Source organism: Lycium barbarum, chromosome 7, assembly GCF_019175385.1.
Source record: "Lycium barbarum isolate Lr01 chromosome 7, ASM1917538v2, whole genome shotgun sequence".
Classification (NCBI taxonomy): Eukaryota; Viridiplantae; Streptophyta; class Magnoliopsida; order Solanales; family Solanaceae; genus Lycium; species Lycium barbarum.
The window spans coordinates 130,179,987-130,197,601 of record NC_083343.1 but is presented as its reverse complement, the minus strand read 5'-3'; the positions used below and the strand labels follow the sequence as shown (position 1 = coordinate 130,197,601).

The window sequence follows — 17,615 nt, the reverse complement described above, 5'->3', positions numbered from 1 at the left end:
CATATACACCGTTATTGAATAAGTTGTTTAAAAAAATGAGGCAATGAATTTTAAAGAAATTATATCTTGAAGATAGTAATTTCCTCTCATTATGCAAATGGTTTCCTGAAATTTGATAGACACAATGGCTACTAAAAAAATTAAAGTTGCAAATTTGTTTTTTCTAACACAAGAACTTAACCCAATGAAGAAAAAATTAAAGTTGCAATTTTTTTTTTCTAACACAAGAACTTAACCCAATGAAGAAATTTAGAATTAGAGCATAAGAATAAATGTGAACGTACCACATTTGAAAAGTTAATTTGCTAGTTCGAAGGAGCACAACCCTTCAAATCAAGGCATAAGGTTTATTTATAATAGTTTTACGTATTTTTGTAAGTATTATTATCAAATATAAATTGTAAATATTATTAATAGGTTTATCTTTTTGATTTTTTTGATTTTCTATTTTTAATATAAATAAGCGATTAGAAATAGATAACACAAAAGGATATAGTCAGAAAAAATGAAGGAATGAAATTAAATATTACCAGGACAACATCTGACCATAAAGTACATGAATGAAAAGCTATGAAAAAAATGGTTGAGGAAAAAGGATAACGGTTTGGTGAAAGAAGATTGAATTTCAATAAAAGAAAGAGAAAAAAGCTGAAAAATGTGATAGAGTACCAAACAGGGAGTATATCACTATATTCCCTTTATTTAAACTTGTACAATAAACACAATAAAAGAGGATTGTGTAAAGCTCCTTAGCTTGTTTTTCCAAAAGAAAAAGGGAGGACAAAAATGATACCTATTGAAGTGTCCGTTGATATTCTTATTCTAATTCTTTTCTATTTTGAGTGCGATTTTAAATGCAATTGCATTAATTTCAGTCTAACAAAATGATGCAACTAAGCGGTGACAACTATCTAAAAAGAGGAAAGTAGGTGTATGTCTCTATTTGTAGTTTTTGAAAGTTAAGGTATTTACATAGCAAATAATAAGAAGGTTATTTAAGTAATTTAACTTTTAAATTGAGCCATAGAATTAAATTGTAGGTACAAGAAAATAATGATTGTTATTTTATTTATCTAACTCAATAAAGAAAAGAATTATGTACCTTAGAAGTCATTAATAATCTCTGATGATATATTCAACTTAAAATTTATTCGAGTTTGATAACTTCATTACTTCAATTTCAGAAGTAATCAAGCTAATTCTTTTTAGTTTCGGCAAAAACATATAACCCTTAAAGATTATGAACCGATTTTTTCTGTAAAGCTATTTATTGTTTATTGTTAAGTACACAAACAAAATCAACTACTCAGAAAATATCTCATCTTTTTCAAACGACAAAAAATAAATTGATTTGTATGTTTAATCTATTTAAAAAATACTATAGGATCTGTCTCCAACATATCAATAAAGAATAAATCACTATCAAAAGTGAAATCCAGCCTCTACAATTGATTAATCTACTTTTTCTTCCTTTTGGAAAGGCACACGACTATGCATCCTATTTTTTATGTAAGAGCCTATGATTATACATTGTATTATTTAATTGTGGTTTTGTTAATTAATGATTATCACATAATCCATTGCTAAATTTCAGTTCAGTACCTATAAATGCCTGCTTGCGCTTTATAATTACAAAAATTCTTCTACGGTAAATATTACTCCATCCGTTTGTAAATGTTTGTCTGGTTTTTATTTAGGACGGAGTTTAAGAAAGTACAGAAAACTTTGGAATCTTCTAGTTGTTAATTGAAGATGTGTAGAATATATCAAAATGTCATTTAATCTTGTAGTCTTAATATGCCATGTGAAAAGTTGGAAATAAAGAGTCGTAAAAAAGGAAAGAGACAATTTTTTTTCAAGCGGATTAAAAAGGAAAGTAAGACAAACATTATGAAACGGAGAGAGTATGACAAAGATACAATTAATGAAGGTTTCTTGATCACGAGAGTTGGATTATTTTCTAAAGTTTGTAACTTTTCCATTACTTGTTTTCGAGTTTGTTTATTTTCATTCTTAAATATATTTAACACAATGATAAGTTTGCCCTCTATTCCTTCACGTGAAGATTTTTTTTTTTTCATTTTTTGAAGGAAAATCATACCCGCATCTCTTTTTTAATCCAAATAGACTAAGAACAAAACGACATCAGAAGTTTATTATGATGGTAGTAATCTATGGATACTAAACTAAACCAACATATATATGATGAGTCGTGAAATTACGCGATATTCGATGCTAATTCCTTAAGTTTTTATGACTCTTTAAGCACTTTTGTTGTTACTTTGTGTGTATTTTTGTTGTTTTGTAGGAAAAGTTGCCCGGAGAGCATAAAAGAGCAAAATGGATCAAAATGGAACAAAATAGAGCAAAACAAGCCAAGTAGCTGAAATGAGTGATCGGAAGAAACCAAGTGAAAAGAAAGGCAAAAAGAGGCCAAACTGGACATTTTTGCAAAACTGTCAAAACTGAACAGTTTTGCAAAAACGGGACAGATTTGCAAAACTGTCAAAAGTGGACAGTTTTGCAAAAACGGGACAGAACTGCAAAAACTGAAAGTTGGGGCATATTTTGTCATTCTTTTGAACTTGGAAGAATTAGAGGAGCTACAAAAAGAGAGCTTGGGGCAAAACATTAGCATCTTTGCCATTTTGCAAGTTTTGGAGGCTAGGGTTTTCACCTACACCATTGGTGGAGCACTTTAATGAGATAATTCTTAAACCTTTCTTCAATTCCTTGTTTTGTATTGAATATTTTAGTGTGTAGTATTTCATTTCTAGACTTGAATCTTGTTTATGAAAATATTCTTGATTAAAGCTTGTATTGAAACTCTTGTTTTGCTTATGTATTGAATGATTCTTATTGCTATTAAAGTGGGTCTTTGTTGATTTAATTAATCTCGTTCTTGAATGTTTCCAAAGGGATTAGCTAACCCTAGGACTCACCCATTGATTGAGCTTGGAAAAGGAAATCTAGGTTGGGAAAGATTAATTAACAAGAATTTGGGTCATTAAACTCATCTAATAACTTGAGTTCGGAAGAGGATAGTTACTTGAGGTTAAATTGATTGTGCCTAATATCACACTCTAAGGCTTGGAAAAGCTTAGAGTGAAATTCATTGATTTGGTTGGAAGACTTTCAATGAGATTTTAGATATCATTATCTATTGACATAAACCCGTTCTTAGTTGTAAAATCGTGAAATACATTGGATCGTTACTTGAGTGTAATTTCCTTTGTATCCAAACTTGTGGCCATTGATCATTTTACTTGCTTTCTAGGTTAGTTTACATTTCCGCATTAGTCATAATTTTCTCAAAAACCCAAAATATTATCCATCGTTTGGCTTTAGCGTAGTTGGTGAAAGTTCCTTACTTTCTTAATCGCCTAGCATATTGTTCCCTGTGGGATCGACCCCGACTCATAGTTGGGTAAATATATTGCATACGACCGTGTACACTTTCTCTTTGAGGAGTGTATTTGAACGTTATCAATATATGCAAGGAGAAAAAATCTAGAAACACACTTTAGCAGATATTAAATAATATAATTAAGTTCTTCCACTTGTCACACACAAAAAGCGATAATAATAATTAGAAAAAAAGTTATTACCTGTCGAATAAACATATTCAGTCCTTGCATTTCTGAAACAATATTGGGGCAACATAACCATTCATATAATGTATCTGTACGTTAATTTTTCTAGTGTGCTGGTGTTACTAAACTAAATGCTTTTTATGGATGATTTTGTAGAAAAGTACTGAAAAATGAGAAGTGATAATTTGTTTCCTTTGTTCTGAGAAATTAAGATTTGGAAGTGACAACGTATTTCTTTAGTTTGGGAAGTGATGATTTGTTTTTGTTGGCTTTGTAAATAGAATGGTTGTGACTATTCATGAAGGGGTTTAAAGTATTGACTATTTTTTTTTTTTGCAGTTGTTCATTTTTATAAAGAAAAATTATATGTAAAATATTTAAGTTAGTAGAAGGGTATTTTGGCAATTTAACTTATAAGTTGTGGAGTTCATGCTTTTAATATAATATAGACAGATAGATATAGATATGATTGATGTTTACTCAAAAAAACATACTGTTATTTCACAACTTCACAAAAAAAGTATTTATATTTTTCTAATCTTGAAAATAAGACATGTTACCATTATAGTTAGGTAAAGATCATTTGATAGTGTAAAAATTTCTTACATTATATAATATAAACTTTTTAATAACATGCTCACAATAGGTGGTGAAAAAAAAAGTTAAAATGCTCATAATTCATTGAGTATAAGTTTTTTATACTGATAGTACAAAAAATATTTATACAATTAGGTCATATAAAAGGTAATTACTATAACTCTATTTAATAGAGTTGATCTATAACTTTAAATAAATGGTAAGTAATCTATTATAATAAGCTAAATAATAGTGATATATGTAAAAGAATCATTTTACTATCAGTGTATATAACTTAATTAAATCCAATCCCGTTTATAGCTAGGGCCTCCCTTCTTTTTTCTTACAATTTTTTTTTTCTAAAACTATCTTTTGGCTAAATTAGAACTTATTTCACTGAGTTAGTTTTCTTGTGTGGGAACTGGTTATTTCGGATTTGTTACACACATGCTATTTGTGTATTGATTGACACTAAGGAAGAGCCGACCCGTGACAGTTGGTCTCCGTTGTCAACCCTATAAATAACCACCGTATGATCTTGGCCATGAACAAACCAAAAAAAAATAAGAAGTACATACATATAGCAACAATCAACCCCGTAATCCACGGAGCCATACCATCTTCAAAGGTAAAAGATTATTTGACATCTTTAGCTTATGCCAATCACGTAATCGAAAATTACAATTGCGGCACTAATCAATGAGCATAGACTTGACTTGACCAATGCTTCTTACCTTTATTAGTAGTAATATAATTAACACGCAAAAAATAAAAATGAACACGGTAACGTGTTAAAAGGTCAAGCGTGACAATTTATTACATATGCTGAAGTCTTTAGGATTTTGTCCAACTTTTTTCATTAATTTCCTTCACCTTTTTCTTTATCAAACTAAAAGATAAATAAATTACCCCTGAACTTTGAAAAAGGCCAAAATTCGAATTTTTCCATTTATTTACTTTAACCGATAATTTTTCCAAAAAAAATATAAAAATAATTTCGTATTATTTTTGCTGAAAAAAAAAGTTTCGGGTCGGATTGAGTTATTTTAATGAGTAAAAAATTATTTGAGGGTAACATAATTTTGAAGGGCTCGGATGATGCCACGTGACAACAGTTAGACAGAAGGGTATAATTTACCCCATAGTATAACTGTAAGCATATAATTGACCCTAAAGTATAATGAAGGGTATGAATGAATTTTTTTTCAAAGTTCAGGGATAATTTTGGCCCTTTTCCGTTATATGTAACTCAAAACTCTTCTTGTCCAAAAAACACATTGTTCAAGAACCAAATATTCTCCATTATAATTTATATGTAACATACCACCCTAGATCTAGTAGTACTATAATTTCAATGGCTTCTTCTTCTTCTTCCTTTCTCATTCTTTTTTTTCTTTCCTTTTTTACCCTCACATTTTGTGATGATGCTGAAGTTATGTCGAAGTTACTAGCTGCACTTTCTCCAACACCAAATGGTTGGGATTCATCAAAACAATTTTGTTCATGGAAAAATGTAAACTGTGACAAATCTAGTGGTACTGTAACATCGATAAATCTTGATTCACAATCACTTACTGGTACTTTACCATCTGAAATAAACCAACTTTCAAATCTTAAAACACTTTCTGTTCAAAAAAACAGTCTTTCTGGTACTTTACCTTCTTTTGCAAATATGACCATTTTATCTGAGATTTACTTAGATAACAATGGTTTCACTTCTATTCCTCAAGATTTCCTTTTGGGTGTTACTAGTTTGACCACTTTTAGTATTAGTGAAAATGGGGAACTTAGTCCTTGGCAAATTCCTAGTTATTTGACTGATAGTGTTAATTTAGGCTATTTCTATGCAAGCAATGCTAGTATATTTGGTGTTATACCTGATTTCTTTGGTGCTTTTGCTAGTCTTCAAGATTTGAGATTGAGTTATAATAACTTTACTGGTTCTTTGCCTGGTTCTTTTGGTGGTTCTGAGATTAGGAATTTGTGGCTAAATAATCAAGATATAGGGTTATCAGGTACTATTGATGTTATTGGAGATATGTCACAATTGTCACAAGTTTGGTTTTTTGCTAATTCTTTTACTGGTCCAATACCAAACTTGTCCAAATGTGAAAATATATTTGATTTGCAGTTAAGGGACAATCAGTTTACTGGTGTTATTCCTGATTCAGTAATGAGTTTACCTAAATTGTTGAATATTTCTTTGCAAAACAATAAGTTGCAAGGTCCAAAGCCAGAGTTTAGAAAAGAGGTTAAGGTTGAAATTGGGAGTACTAATAGTTTTTGTTTGGACAATCCTGGACCTTGTGATCCACAAGTTACAACACTTTTAGAAGTGGCTAGTGGTTTCGGATATCCGCCTTTTTTAGCTGATGTTTGGAAAGGCAATGATGCTTGCAGTGGATGGTCACATATAAGCTGTGGTGGAAAAAAGAATGTGGATGTTGTTACATTTGGTAAGCAGAAACTTTCAGGTTTTATTTCACCTGCTTTTGCAAATTTGACATCTTTGAGGAGTTTGTTCTTGAATGATAATAATCTTACTGGATCTGTACCGGAAAGATTGACAACTTTGGCCAGCCTTCGGGTTCTTGATGTTAGTAATAACAATTTATCTGGTCCTATACCTGCGTTTCGACCAGATGTGAAGTTTACTACTACTGGCAACTTATTTCTTGGAAAGAATATTAGTGGTGGTGGTGGGGGTAGTGGTGGGTCCTCGGGGTCGGGGTCCAGTAGTGATGATGGTGGAAATTCGTCTGGTGGTAAAAAGGAGTCGACCCCTTCAGGTGGAATGATTGCTGGTGTGGTTATATTTGTTGTTATATTTGTCCCAGTTGTGTTGCTTGTCTCTTACAAATGTTACATAAAGAGACGACATAAGGGATTTGGGGGGGTTGAGACTCCGGAATTAGGCAATGAAATGGTTAACTTTAAGCCGCCTACTGTAGTGAACGGTATGAAGGGATATGCAGGAGTCCCGAGTGAATTACAGAGCAGTGGTGATCATAGTGAGATGCCAATATTTGAAGGTGGAAATGTTGTTATTTCCATTCAGGTGCTTCGACAAGTGACAAACAACTTCAGTGAAGAAAATATATTGGGAAGAGGAGGATTTGGAGTTGTTTATAAAGGTGAATTACATGATGGGACTAAGATTGCTGTGAAGAGGATGGAATCTGGGGCGATGGGTACTAAAGGAATGAACCAGTTCCACGCAGAAATCGCGGTCCTTACTAAAGTTAGGCATAAGCATTTAGTCGCGCTTATTGGTTACTGTGTGAACGGAAACGAGAGACTTTTGGTGTATGAGTACATGTCACAGGGAACTCTAAGTCAGCATTTGTTCAAATGGCGAGAACTTGGGTACCCAATTTTGACCTGGAAGCAAAGGGTGATGATAGCATTAGATGTTGCAAGGGGAGTTGAGTATCTCCACAGCTTGGCGCAGACGAGTTTTATCCATAGGGATTTGAAGCCCTCGAACATACTTCTTGGGGATGATATGAGAGCCAAGGTTGCAGATTTTGGATTGGTTAGGAATGCTCCTGATGGAAAATATTCTGTTGAGACACGGTTGGCTGGAACATTTGGCTATTTGGCGCCTGAATATGCTGGTAAGTACTTCCTATGCTTATTTTAGGTCTCATTTGTTTTCATTAAGATTAAGACGTCTGAATCTGAATGCACATCTGAATGATTAAGATGTTATCTCTAGATCTAAACACTGAATGATTAAAATTGTTTGTTTTTCAACATCTGAATGTGCAGAACATATTTATTTAAACATAATAAATATACAATTCAAATAAAAAACTAAATAAAAATTTAATAAAATAAAAATATTATTTGACAAAAAAATAAAACATTTTATGTTTCCTAGTGATGGTGGAAATGCTTTGTAGTGGTGGTGGGTGGGGTAAGTGTGTGGTGGTGGGTGGTGGTAGTGGTGTGGTGGGTCTGGGGTAAGGTGGTGGTGAGAGGGTGGTTAGGGGTAAGGTAGGTGGGTGGTGATGAGTGGGGGGAGTGGTGGTGGTGGTGGTAGGGTGAGTCATGGTGGTGTGTTGGTGAGGAGGGTGGTTGGGGGTAAGATAGGTGGGTGGGTTGTTGGGGTGGGGGTGGGGGTGGGGGTGGGTAGGTGTTTGGGGTGGTGTTGCTGGTGAGTGGATGTGTTGGGGTGGAGCCGGTGGTAAAAATTATTCATAAAAAAAAAAAATACTTCTTAATGATATTCAGACTTTGTTCAAGAACTTAATGAGTAAGACCTATTCAGACCAAATAAGTTGTTAGATCTTAATGTAAACAAATGCACTTAATGGTATAATGTCTGAACCATTCAGATTCAGACCTCCATTAAGTGCAAACAAATAAGGCCTTAATCCTTTTTAATTTACATGAAAACTGTGATTAGCATGCACCTGAAGGTAAACTCTACATTTGATAGAAAACTAAATGATTATCCGATCATTAGCTTTCATGTGCTTTATAATCTTCACTATACAGTCAAACCTCTCTATGACAGCGTCATTTGTCTAGATATTTTTTGGCTGCTATAGAGAAATTTTGTTAGATAGAACATATCATATAACATGAAAATCGGTTCTGAAGAAAACGTGGCTGTAATAGTGAAATGTAGTTATAGAAGATGACGGTTATAGAGAGATTTGACTATATTTGATAGTAATAGACAGGTAGTAATTTCTGAGGGCCATCGGACTGGGTAAAACCTGAATTACCCGTGGTGCACTTGCGGGAAACTCCTTGCCGAGGGCCTGTGCACCCCCGGGATTAGTCGGGGCTCTAAGAGCCTCGGACACCCGGTGCTTAATAAAAAAAAAATAGAGAGGTAGTAATTCTATTGAAGTCAATTACATGCTCAAATGCTGGTTTGTTAATTTGTTCCCGCTCATGGATTGATACCACAAACAATGTTCATTAAACTAACTGTTTGTTCGTGAAAAACAGTAAAGTTGTAAGACAAACATAAGGTGGAAATCTGGAAATCCAATCATATGGTCCTCAAGATGAAACTTAAGCATTTAATTAATTTGCTGAGTACTGATGTTGGTATTGTGCATGAGTTATCCCATTGAATCTAAATCACTACAAAAAAAAAAAAACTGAAATTAGCTACGAACTTTGTCTCGCTAATTTTTAGCTAACAGAATTTTGTGATAATCTGTTGCTTAATAGGATTAGCGACAAATTTTGTTATTTAGCTACAAAATTTGTTTATTTAATTCCTTGGTTTTTTAGTATTGAACTGAAATCCGGCAAGTAGAACAAAATTCTTCTTCTAGACACGAGTTCTAAATCTCTAAATTGGCATTGACTTACTATAGTTTTTTGCTCCAAACATGTTTAATTTCTTTTCAAAATCTTGTTTTTATCTTCATGTTGACTCCTGGCCGGTTTATTGCTCCTTTTAGCAAGCTTGTCTGAGTAAGTGTCATTACAAAAAAGAAAGTTCTGATATCGTTTGGATCTGATCTCTTTGTATACAGCTATTGGACGAGTCACGACCAAGGTAGACGTGTATTCATTTGGAGTTGTTCTAATGGAGATCGTCACTGGTAGAAAAGCATTAGATGAGACCATGCCAGACGAGAGGTCCCATTTAGTGACATGGCTTCACAGGGTCCTTGTCAACAAAGACAATCTCCGAAAAGCCATAGACCCCACGCTTGATCCTGACGAGGAAACATACGAGAGCATTTGTAAGGTCGTCGAGTTAGCAGGCCATTGCACTGCACGTGAACCGTTTCAACGACCCAATATGGGACACGCTGTCAATGTCCTCAGACCCCTCGTTGAGTTGTGGAAGCCTACGAGAAACGAAGACAAAGACAGCAGCATTCACCTCCATATGAGCGATCCTCAAATCCACCAAAGATGGCAATCTGATGGAGGAACTTCAAGAATGTTTGGTGACATGTCGTATAGTCAAACATGTTGGAATTATTATTCCTTCTAGCCCAGATTAATTAGAAGTGTTAGAAATGTAGTGTAGTATTTCTTATTTTGATCATCATTGTACCGGGCTTGGCCCATTTAGTTATTGTTGGGTTGAGTTAGAGTTGGGTCAGTATATAAGCCAACAGGCCCACATCAATGTATTCAGATTTTCATTCTTTTCCTAAGCATATCAAAATATTTCTCTCTTCTCTCTCAAATCATACTTGCAGCAATTCTTCATTATTAATCCATATTTCCGCTGCCAACATGGTAACAGAGCCCGGAATATTGTGAATCTCGGCTATATCATCATCTCCAAATACTGCGAATCTTATTTTGCCATTCAATTTCAGTTGATGAGAATCGTGTTTCTCATTGATTTGTTGCTTGATTAGGGTTTTGCGAAGCTTGTGCCTCTTTTACTTACAAAAGAAAATTGTGCTCGTATTAGTTTCGCCTAATTTTATGTTGTTGTTTCTTCGATTTATTTTGGATTTGTGTTCAATTGCATTTTATTAGTAATTTTGTTGTAAGTTTTGCACATTACTGATGGCGATCACCGGTACTCCTAATAATGTTGAAAGCATTCCTCCAACTGGAGGTACGAACATGTCTACAACCTCTACGAGTTCAAATCCTACAAGTTCTCGTATTCTATTTCACCCTGATGACTCTACACACCCATGTCACCCACTCTATGTACATCCATCTGATTTACTAGCTTTTTTCTTAGAGGCTGTTTGGATTAGCTGGAAAAAAAAGAGTGTAGTTTTTAAGCATAAGTGCTTAAAGTAATTTTAAGTGTTGAAAGTAGTTACGTGTTTAGATAAAAGTGCTTAAAGGGTTTTTTAAAGTAAGGGTAGTATTGGAATTAATATAAAATATAAGAGATAAAAGGGTGAAGTTGTTGGTCAAACCAAAATGGCTTTTAAGCTTTAAAAAAAAAAAAAAAAAAAAATAAGTTGGTATTGAGCAACTTTTTGGTTTTTGACTTATTTTAAACACTTTTTAACTTAATTTAAGTTGTTTTCTATTTTTGCCAAAAACTCAAATAACTTAAAAATGGCTTATAAGCTGGTTTGACCAACTTATAAGCCAATCCAAACAGGTTCTTAGTATCTGAACTTTTCGATGGAACTTGTTATGGTAGCTGGTGTAGGTCTTTGTTGATTGCATTATCTGTTAGAAACAAACTTAATTTCATCCATGGCAATATGAGAGGCCCTCTGTCGACTCTTCTCTCTATCATCAGTGGCAGAGGTGCAATGGCCTAGTTGTTGCCTGGCTAACCAATTTTGTGACAAAGGAAATCCTCAAGTCTAGTATATTCTGAGTTTGCAAAGGACATTTGGAGGAAATTGGAAAATAGATATGGGAAAGCTAATGGGTCTAGGGTATTTGAACTGAAAAAGGACTTAGCTCACATTTCTTAAGGGTCACTTGACATTGCCTCATACTTTACTAAGATCAAATAGTTATGGGATGAGTTGTCTTCCATATCTACAAACAAATGTAATTGTTCCAACGGCATGCAGTCTGAGGAAGAACAAAAGGTTTACCATTTCCTCATGGGCTTCAATGAAGTTTATGTTCAAGTTAGGAGTAACATACTACTGATGAAACCCCTCCCTAACATAGATACCACCTATAGAATCTTACTAAGTGATGAGATATAGAGGCAAGTGTCCAGTTCTTGTCACTTTCCATCTGATTCAGCTTTTTTCCATGCTTCATTCAATAAAGGTGGTTCCTCCATGTCCTCTTTCAATAAGGCTGGTCCTTCTGTTTTTTCTGGTAATTTTCCTAAGCAACTATAGGGTCCCAAAATGCAGTATGATACTCACCAAGCTTCTCTATTCTGCAAGTATTGTAAGAAGCATGGACACTCATTGACAAATGCCATGAACTTCATGGTTACCTATCTTCCTACAAATTCACTAAGAATATTGGTTCCAAGAAAGTTGCTGCTACTGCCACACTTGAATCTTCTGACTCACAATCAGCCCAATAGTTTTCTGCTTCTCAAAATGACTTGTTTCCTGCTACTACTCAAGGTTATGATTTTTCTGGGCCGACTAAGGTAGAGGAATCTCAACTGACAGCCCTCTCGCACAAATCCCACATTGCTCCAGGTTCATCCCATTCCTTCATAGCTTCTGCACATTTTGCTGGTAGGGTTTCTACTCATAGTGTGTTGCTTAAACCTTGTTTGTTTCACAAGTGACTAGTTTTGAATGGATAATAGACTCTGGAGCCTCTGATCATATGACTTCACAAATCTACTTTCTTTTTAATATCAAACTTCTCTTGGTCCCTTGTCTGGTTTCACTTCCTAATGTGTATAAAGTCAAGGTCACTAACACTGGTTCCTTATCTTTATCTCCTGATTTCATCTTACATAATGTTCTTTTACTCCAATTTAACCTCATTTCTGTTTATCATTTAGTTTCACAGTTTAATGGCATTGCTTAGTTTTCTAGTATTGTATGTATGTTTCAGGACCCTTCACTGAAGAAGCCACTGGTACTTGGTAGACTGATCAATGGTCTATATAAACCGGACATCACACCTTTCTCTCCTATAGAGAATCCTGCCATTACATCTCCTAATGTTTGCAATGTTACATCTACTTCTGATTCTATCTTTGATTCTCCTATTGCTGATTATTCTGTTAGTTGTATTTTTGTTGAAAATACTGCTGAAAAGTGATGGGTAATTAAGAGAAAGTAATTAAGATTTTTTTTTAAATTTTCTAATATATCATATAAATAGGAAAAATTAAGAAAAATGTCATTCTTGGCTTTAGAGTCATGCCACATCACATCTCATATTCCTAGCTTTATTATATATATTAGTTTCTGGCCACGTGCGTTGCACATGTATCCCTAGCTATCTCGTGTGTAGAAACAATTTAAAATGACATAAATAAAACGAAAAAAGTGAAAGCTAAAATGATGAATTCTGTAAGCGACATGACGTTGAACTAAAATTGGTTGAATACATATGCATGTTTCGTGATTAAGTTATTTTGATGCTATAAGGTGCAAATATGTGAGATGATTATAACTGCCCTAATTTTTCTATATAAATGTTGTTCTTGGTGAATCTATCTAAATCTATTCAAAATAAAATTTAGAGACACAAAAGATTTTTGTGACAATAAAATTCAAAAGAGATTCTGTCCTTCAAAGAAAAATAATGACTAATGCACATATATGCAAGTCGTCATTTAAAAGTAGATGTATTTCCTTGAAAGACCAACATGCTATTAATCCACACAATTCATGTCTTTTTCTATTCTATTTCACTTCAAGAAACTCATTTGTTCATATTGTCTAAGGAGTTCTACTTCCAGGTTTTAGAACAAAACAATTCAAAAAAGAAGAGAACTACTTCGATTGAAAATCATATTATTAGCCAAAAATAAAATAGAAATGAATCACCAAATAAAAAATAGGGTAAAATCTAAGAAATGGAGAACACTGAAGCATTTGGAAACAACTATTATCAGGCAAAGCTAACAATATATATATATTCAAATGTTAAAAGATATAACACTTATTGTGTGCATTTCAAATTACTAGGAGTGTTATTGTTTACGAAAGAAAAGACTAATTACGGAAAAAAAGGAAACTGACTCAATTATGACAACAGTTAACTCCAAATTCTCCTTAATTTCACATTTGTTTTCCTTTTTGTGTCTCAATATATTTTTTTTTTGTGATTTTGATAGCTATGAGCAAAATTTACTCCCAATATTTCACCAATCTTGAAAAAGAAATAAGAGAACTTATTAAAATGTGAACCTTTCAGTGTCATACAATAACAAAAAAATAAAAAAGAACTCATAAAATTGTCAAGAAATGAATTGTTCAAAATATTTGTGCCTAAGGACAAAGAACTTAGTTTTCAAGACTAAAATATTGTCAATTCAAAATCAAACTACATCACTCTCCCTTCAAATTGTAATACATAATACTTACATAATTCTTCAAGAGAACTTTTAAAGTTATTTATCAAATTGGTAAAGGTATTTTACCTCGAATTGTATTGCTCCTTTCAAACCAAAATAGTAGTGATCAGTTGATAATCTTATCAATATGATATTGTTAAACATAGTTCGTATTTTCACCACTAGTTGCATATTCACCGTTATTGAATAAGTTGTTTAAAAAAAATGAGGCCATGAGTTTTAAAGAAATTATATCTTGAAGATAGTAATTTCCTCTCATTATGCAAATGGTTTACTGAAATTTGATAGACACAATGGCTACTAAAAAATTAAAGTTGCAAATTTGTTTTTTCTAACACAAGAACTTAACCCAATGAAGAAAAAAATTAAAGTTGCGATTTTTTTTTCTAACACAAGAACTTAACCCAATGAAGAAATTAAGAATTAGAGCATAAGAATAAATGTGAACGTACCACATTTGAAAAGTTAATTTGCTATAATTTGCTAGTTCGAAGGAGCACAACCCTTCAAATCAAGGCATAAGGTTTATTTATAATAGTTTTGGGTATTTTTGTAAGTATTATTATCAAATATAAATTGTAAATATTATTAATAGGTTTATATTTTTGATTTTGGATTTTCTACTTTTAATATAAATAAGTGATTAGAAATAGATAACACAAAAGGATATAGTCAGAAAAATGAAGGAATTAAATTAAATATTACCAGCACAATATCTGACCATAAAGTACACGAATGAAAAGCTATGAAAAAAAATGGTTGCAGAAAAAGAATAACGGTTTGGTGAAAGAAGATCGAAGTTCAATAAAAGAAAGAAAAAAAAAGCTGAAAAATGTGATAGAGTGCCAAACAAGGAGTATATCACTATATTCCCTTTATTTAAACTTGTACAATAAACACAATAAAAGAGGATTGTGTAAAGCTCCTTAGCTTGTTTTTCCAAATGAAAAAGGGAGGACAAAAATGATACCTATTGAAGTGTCTATTGATATTCTTATTCTATTTTGAGTGCGATTTTAAATGCAGTGGCTTAATTTTAGTCTAACAAAATGATGCAACTAAACGGTGGTAACTATCTAGAAAGAGGAAAATAGGCGTATGTCTCTATTTGTAGTTTTTGAAAGTTAAGGTATTTACCTAGCAAATAATAAGAAGGTTATTTAAGTAATTTACCTTTTAAATTGAGCCATAGAATTAAATTGTAGGTACAAAAAATTAATGATTGTTATTTTATTTATCTAACTCAATAAAGAAAAGAATTATGTACCTTAGAAATCATTAATAATCTCTATTAATATATTCAACTTAAAATTTATTCGAGTTTGATAACTTCATTACGTAATCAAGCTAATTCCTTTTTAGTTTCAGCAAAAACATATAACACTTAAAGATTATAAACTGTTTTTGTCTGTAAAGCTATTTATTGTTATTGTTAAATACACAAACAAAATCAACTACTCAGAAGAAATGTCTGTCTTTTTCAAACGACAAAAAAGAAATTGATTTATATGTTTAATCTATTTAAAAAATACTATAGGATCTGTCTCCAACATATCAATAAAGAATGAATCACTATCAAAAGTGAAATCCAGCATCTACAGTTGATTAATCTACTTTTTCTTCCTTTTGGAAAGGCACACGACTAGAGGTGCCAAAATAGATAAAAAATATGGTTATCCGTCCGATTCTAACCCATTTTAAATGGGTTGGATATCCAATCCATTTAATATCGGTCCAATATGAGTCAACTCATATTATTCACTTAAAATATGAGAAAAGTAATGGGTAAAATGGATAAAACCTACAACATATAGTGTGTTTGGTATGGAGGAAATGTTTTCTAATTTTTCCATATTTGGTTGACCAAAATATTTTGAAAAATATTCTCTTTAGGAAAACAAGTTTCTTAACCACCCCCTCCTTACCCCCCCACCCCACCACCCCTACACCTTCACTGCCCTCGCCCTACCCTACCACTTAACCACCCCCTCCTACCCCCCACTAACTACCTTCCCACCCCTACCCCTATCACCACCTACCCCAAGCTCTACCTCTCACCTCCCTACTACCACCCCTATCTCTTAACTTTGCAAAACTGCACATTTTGTGAAAGTAGTGACTTTCAAATATAGCAACTTTACAAAAGTAACCGCTTTTTCAGAATATTACTTGCGAAAAGTAGCTACTTTTCAAAAATAGTCATTTTGCAAAAGTAGTCACTTAAGAAAATAATCATTTTGCAAAAATAGTCACTTAAAAAAATAGCCACTTTGTGAAAGTAGATAATTTTTAAAAATAGTCACTTTTTGAAAGTAGTAATTTTCATGAATAGTCATTTTATGAAAGTAGTTACTTTAAAAACTTACTACTTTGCAAAAGTAGCCATTTTTTAAAATAACTTCTTTGTGAAAGTATTAAAATAACCATTTTTGCAATGTGTCATTTCTAAGATAGTGATCACTTTTGTAAAGTAGCTATTTTTTTAAATTGACACAAAATGACTACTTTTGTAAAGTGGCAATTTTAAAAAAAGTTGTTATTTTTGCAAATTTGCATTTTCGGTCATTTTGCAAGAAATATTTTTTTTCAAAAATAACTATTTTTATGTCACTTTTAAAAAATGGTCAATTTACAAAAATAGCCATTTTTTGTGTCACTTTTAAAAAATGGCTAATTTAAAAACATATTAACTTTTGGGGGTTGTCTTCAAAGTGCAAAGTAGTCATATATGAAATAGACGCTTTGGAGGGGGGTGGGTGAGGGTTGGGTGGAGCGGTGGTGTGGGATGGGGTGGAGTTGGAGTGGGTAGGTGAAGATGAAGTGCATTCGAGGATGGTCGTTGGGTGGGGCTGGGATTTGGTTGGGGAGTGCGTGGTGGGGGTTGGGGTGGGTAGGTGAAGATGAAGTGCATTCGAGGGTGGTCGTTAGGTGGGGGTGGGATTTGGTTGGGGAATGGGTGGTGGGGGTTGGGGTTGGGTGGATAGTTTCCAAAAAAGATTTTCTTTGAGGTCGTGTCCATGGAAAGGTTCGTAGTTCTATTCTTCCCAAAAATGTTGAGCAACTATGTACTGGATTTGTGGACAAAATGGTAAATTAATCTTCTTCATATTGGCTACATGAAGCCAACATCTTTGAAGTAACATTGGATAATATGGATATCCATATTATCCGTCGGGTAACCCATTTTTTAACCGTGTTAAATATGGGCGGGTTGGGTAATTGATCCATTTTTTATCAATCCATTTTCAACCCAACCCATATTTGATTCAACCCGCCCGTTTGTCACCCCTACACACGACTATGCATCCTATTTTTATGTAAAAGCCTATGATTATACATTGTATTATTTAATTGTGTTTTTGTTAATTAATGATTATCACATAATCCATTGCTCAATTTCAGTTCAGTACCTATAAACGCCTGCTTCCGCTTTATAATTACAAAAATTCTTCTTCGGTAAATATTACTCCATCCGTTTGTAAATATTTGTCTGGTTTTGATTTAGGACGGGGTTTAAG

The 17,615-nt window shown here is 33.1% G+C and overlaps 1 protein-coding gene across 1 annotated transcript; it reads left to right on the top strand.

Moving 5' to 3' along the window:
- Positions 1-5,052: 5,052 nt before the first annotated feature.
- On the top strand, positions 5,053-10,342 carry LOC132604414 (receptor-like kinase TMK4). Its single transcript, XM_060317914.1, has 2 exons — positions 5,053-7,786; positions 9,674-10,342. Exons 1-2 carry the CDS (start codon positions 5,524-5,526, stop codon positions 10,141-10,143), a joined length of 2,733 nt encoding a protein of 910 aa, XP_060173897.1. The 5' UTR covers positions 5,053-5,523; the 3' UTR covers positions 10,144-10,342.
- The last annotated feature ends 7,273 nt before the right edge of the window (positions 10,343-17,615 follow it).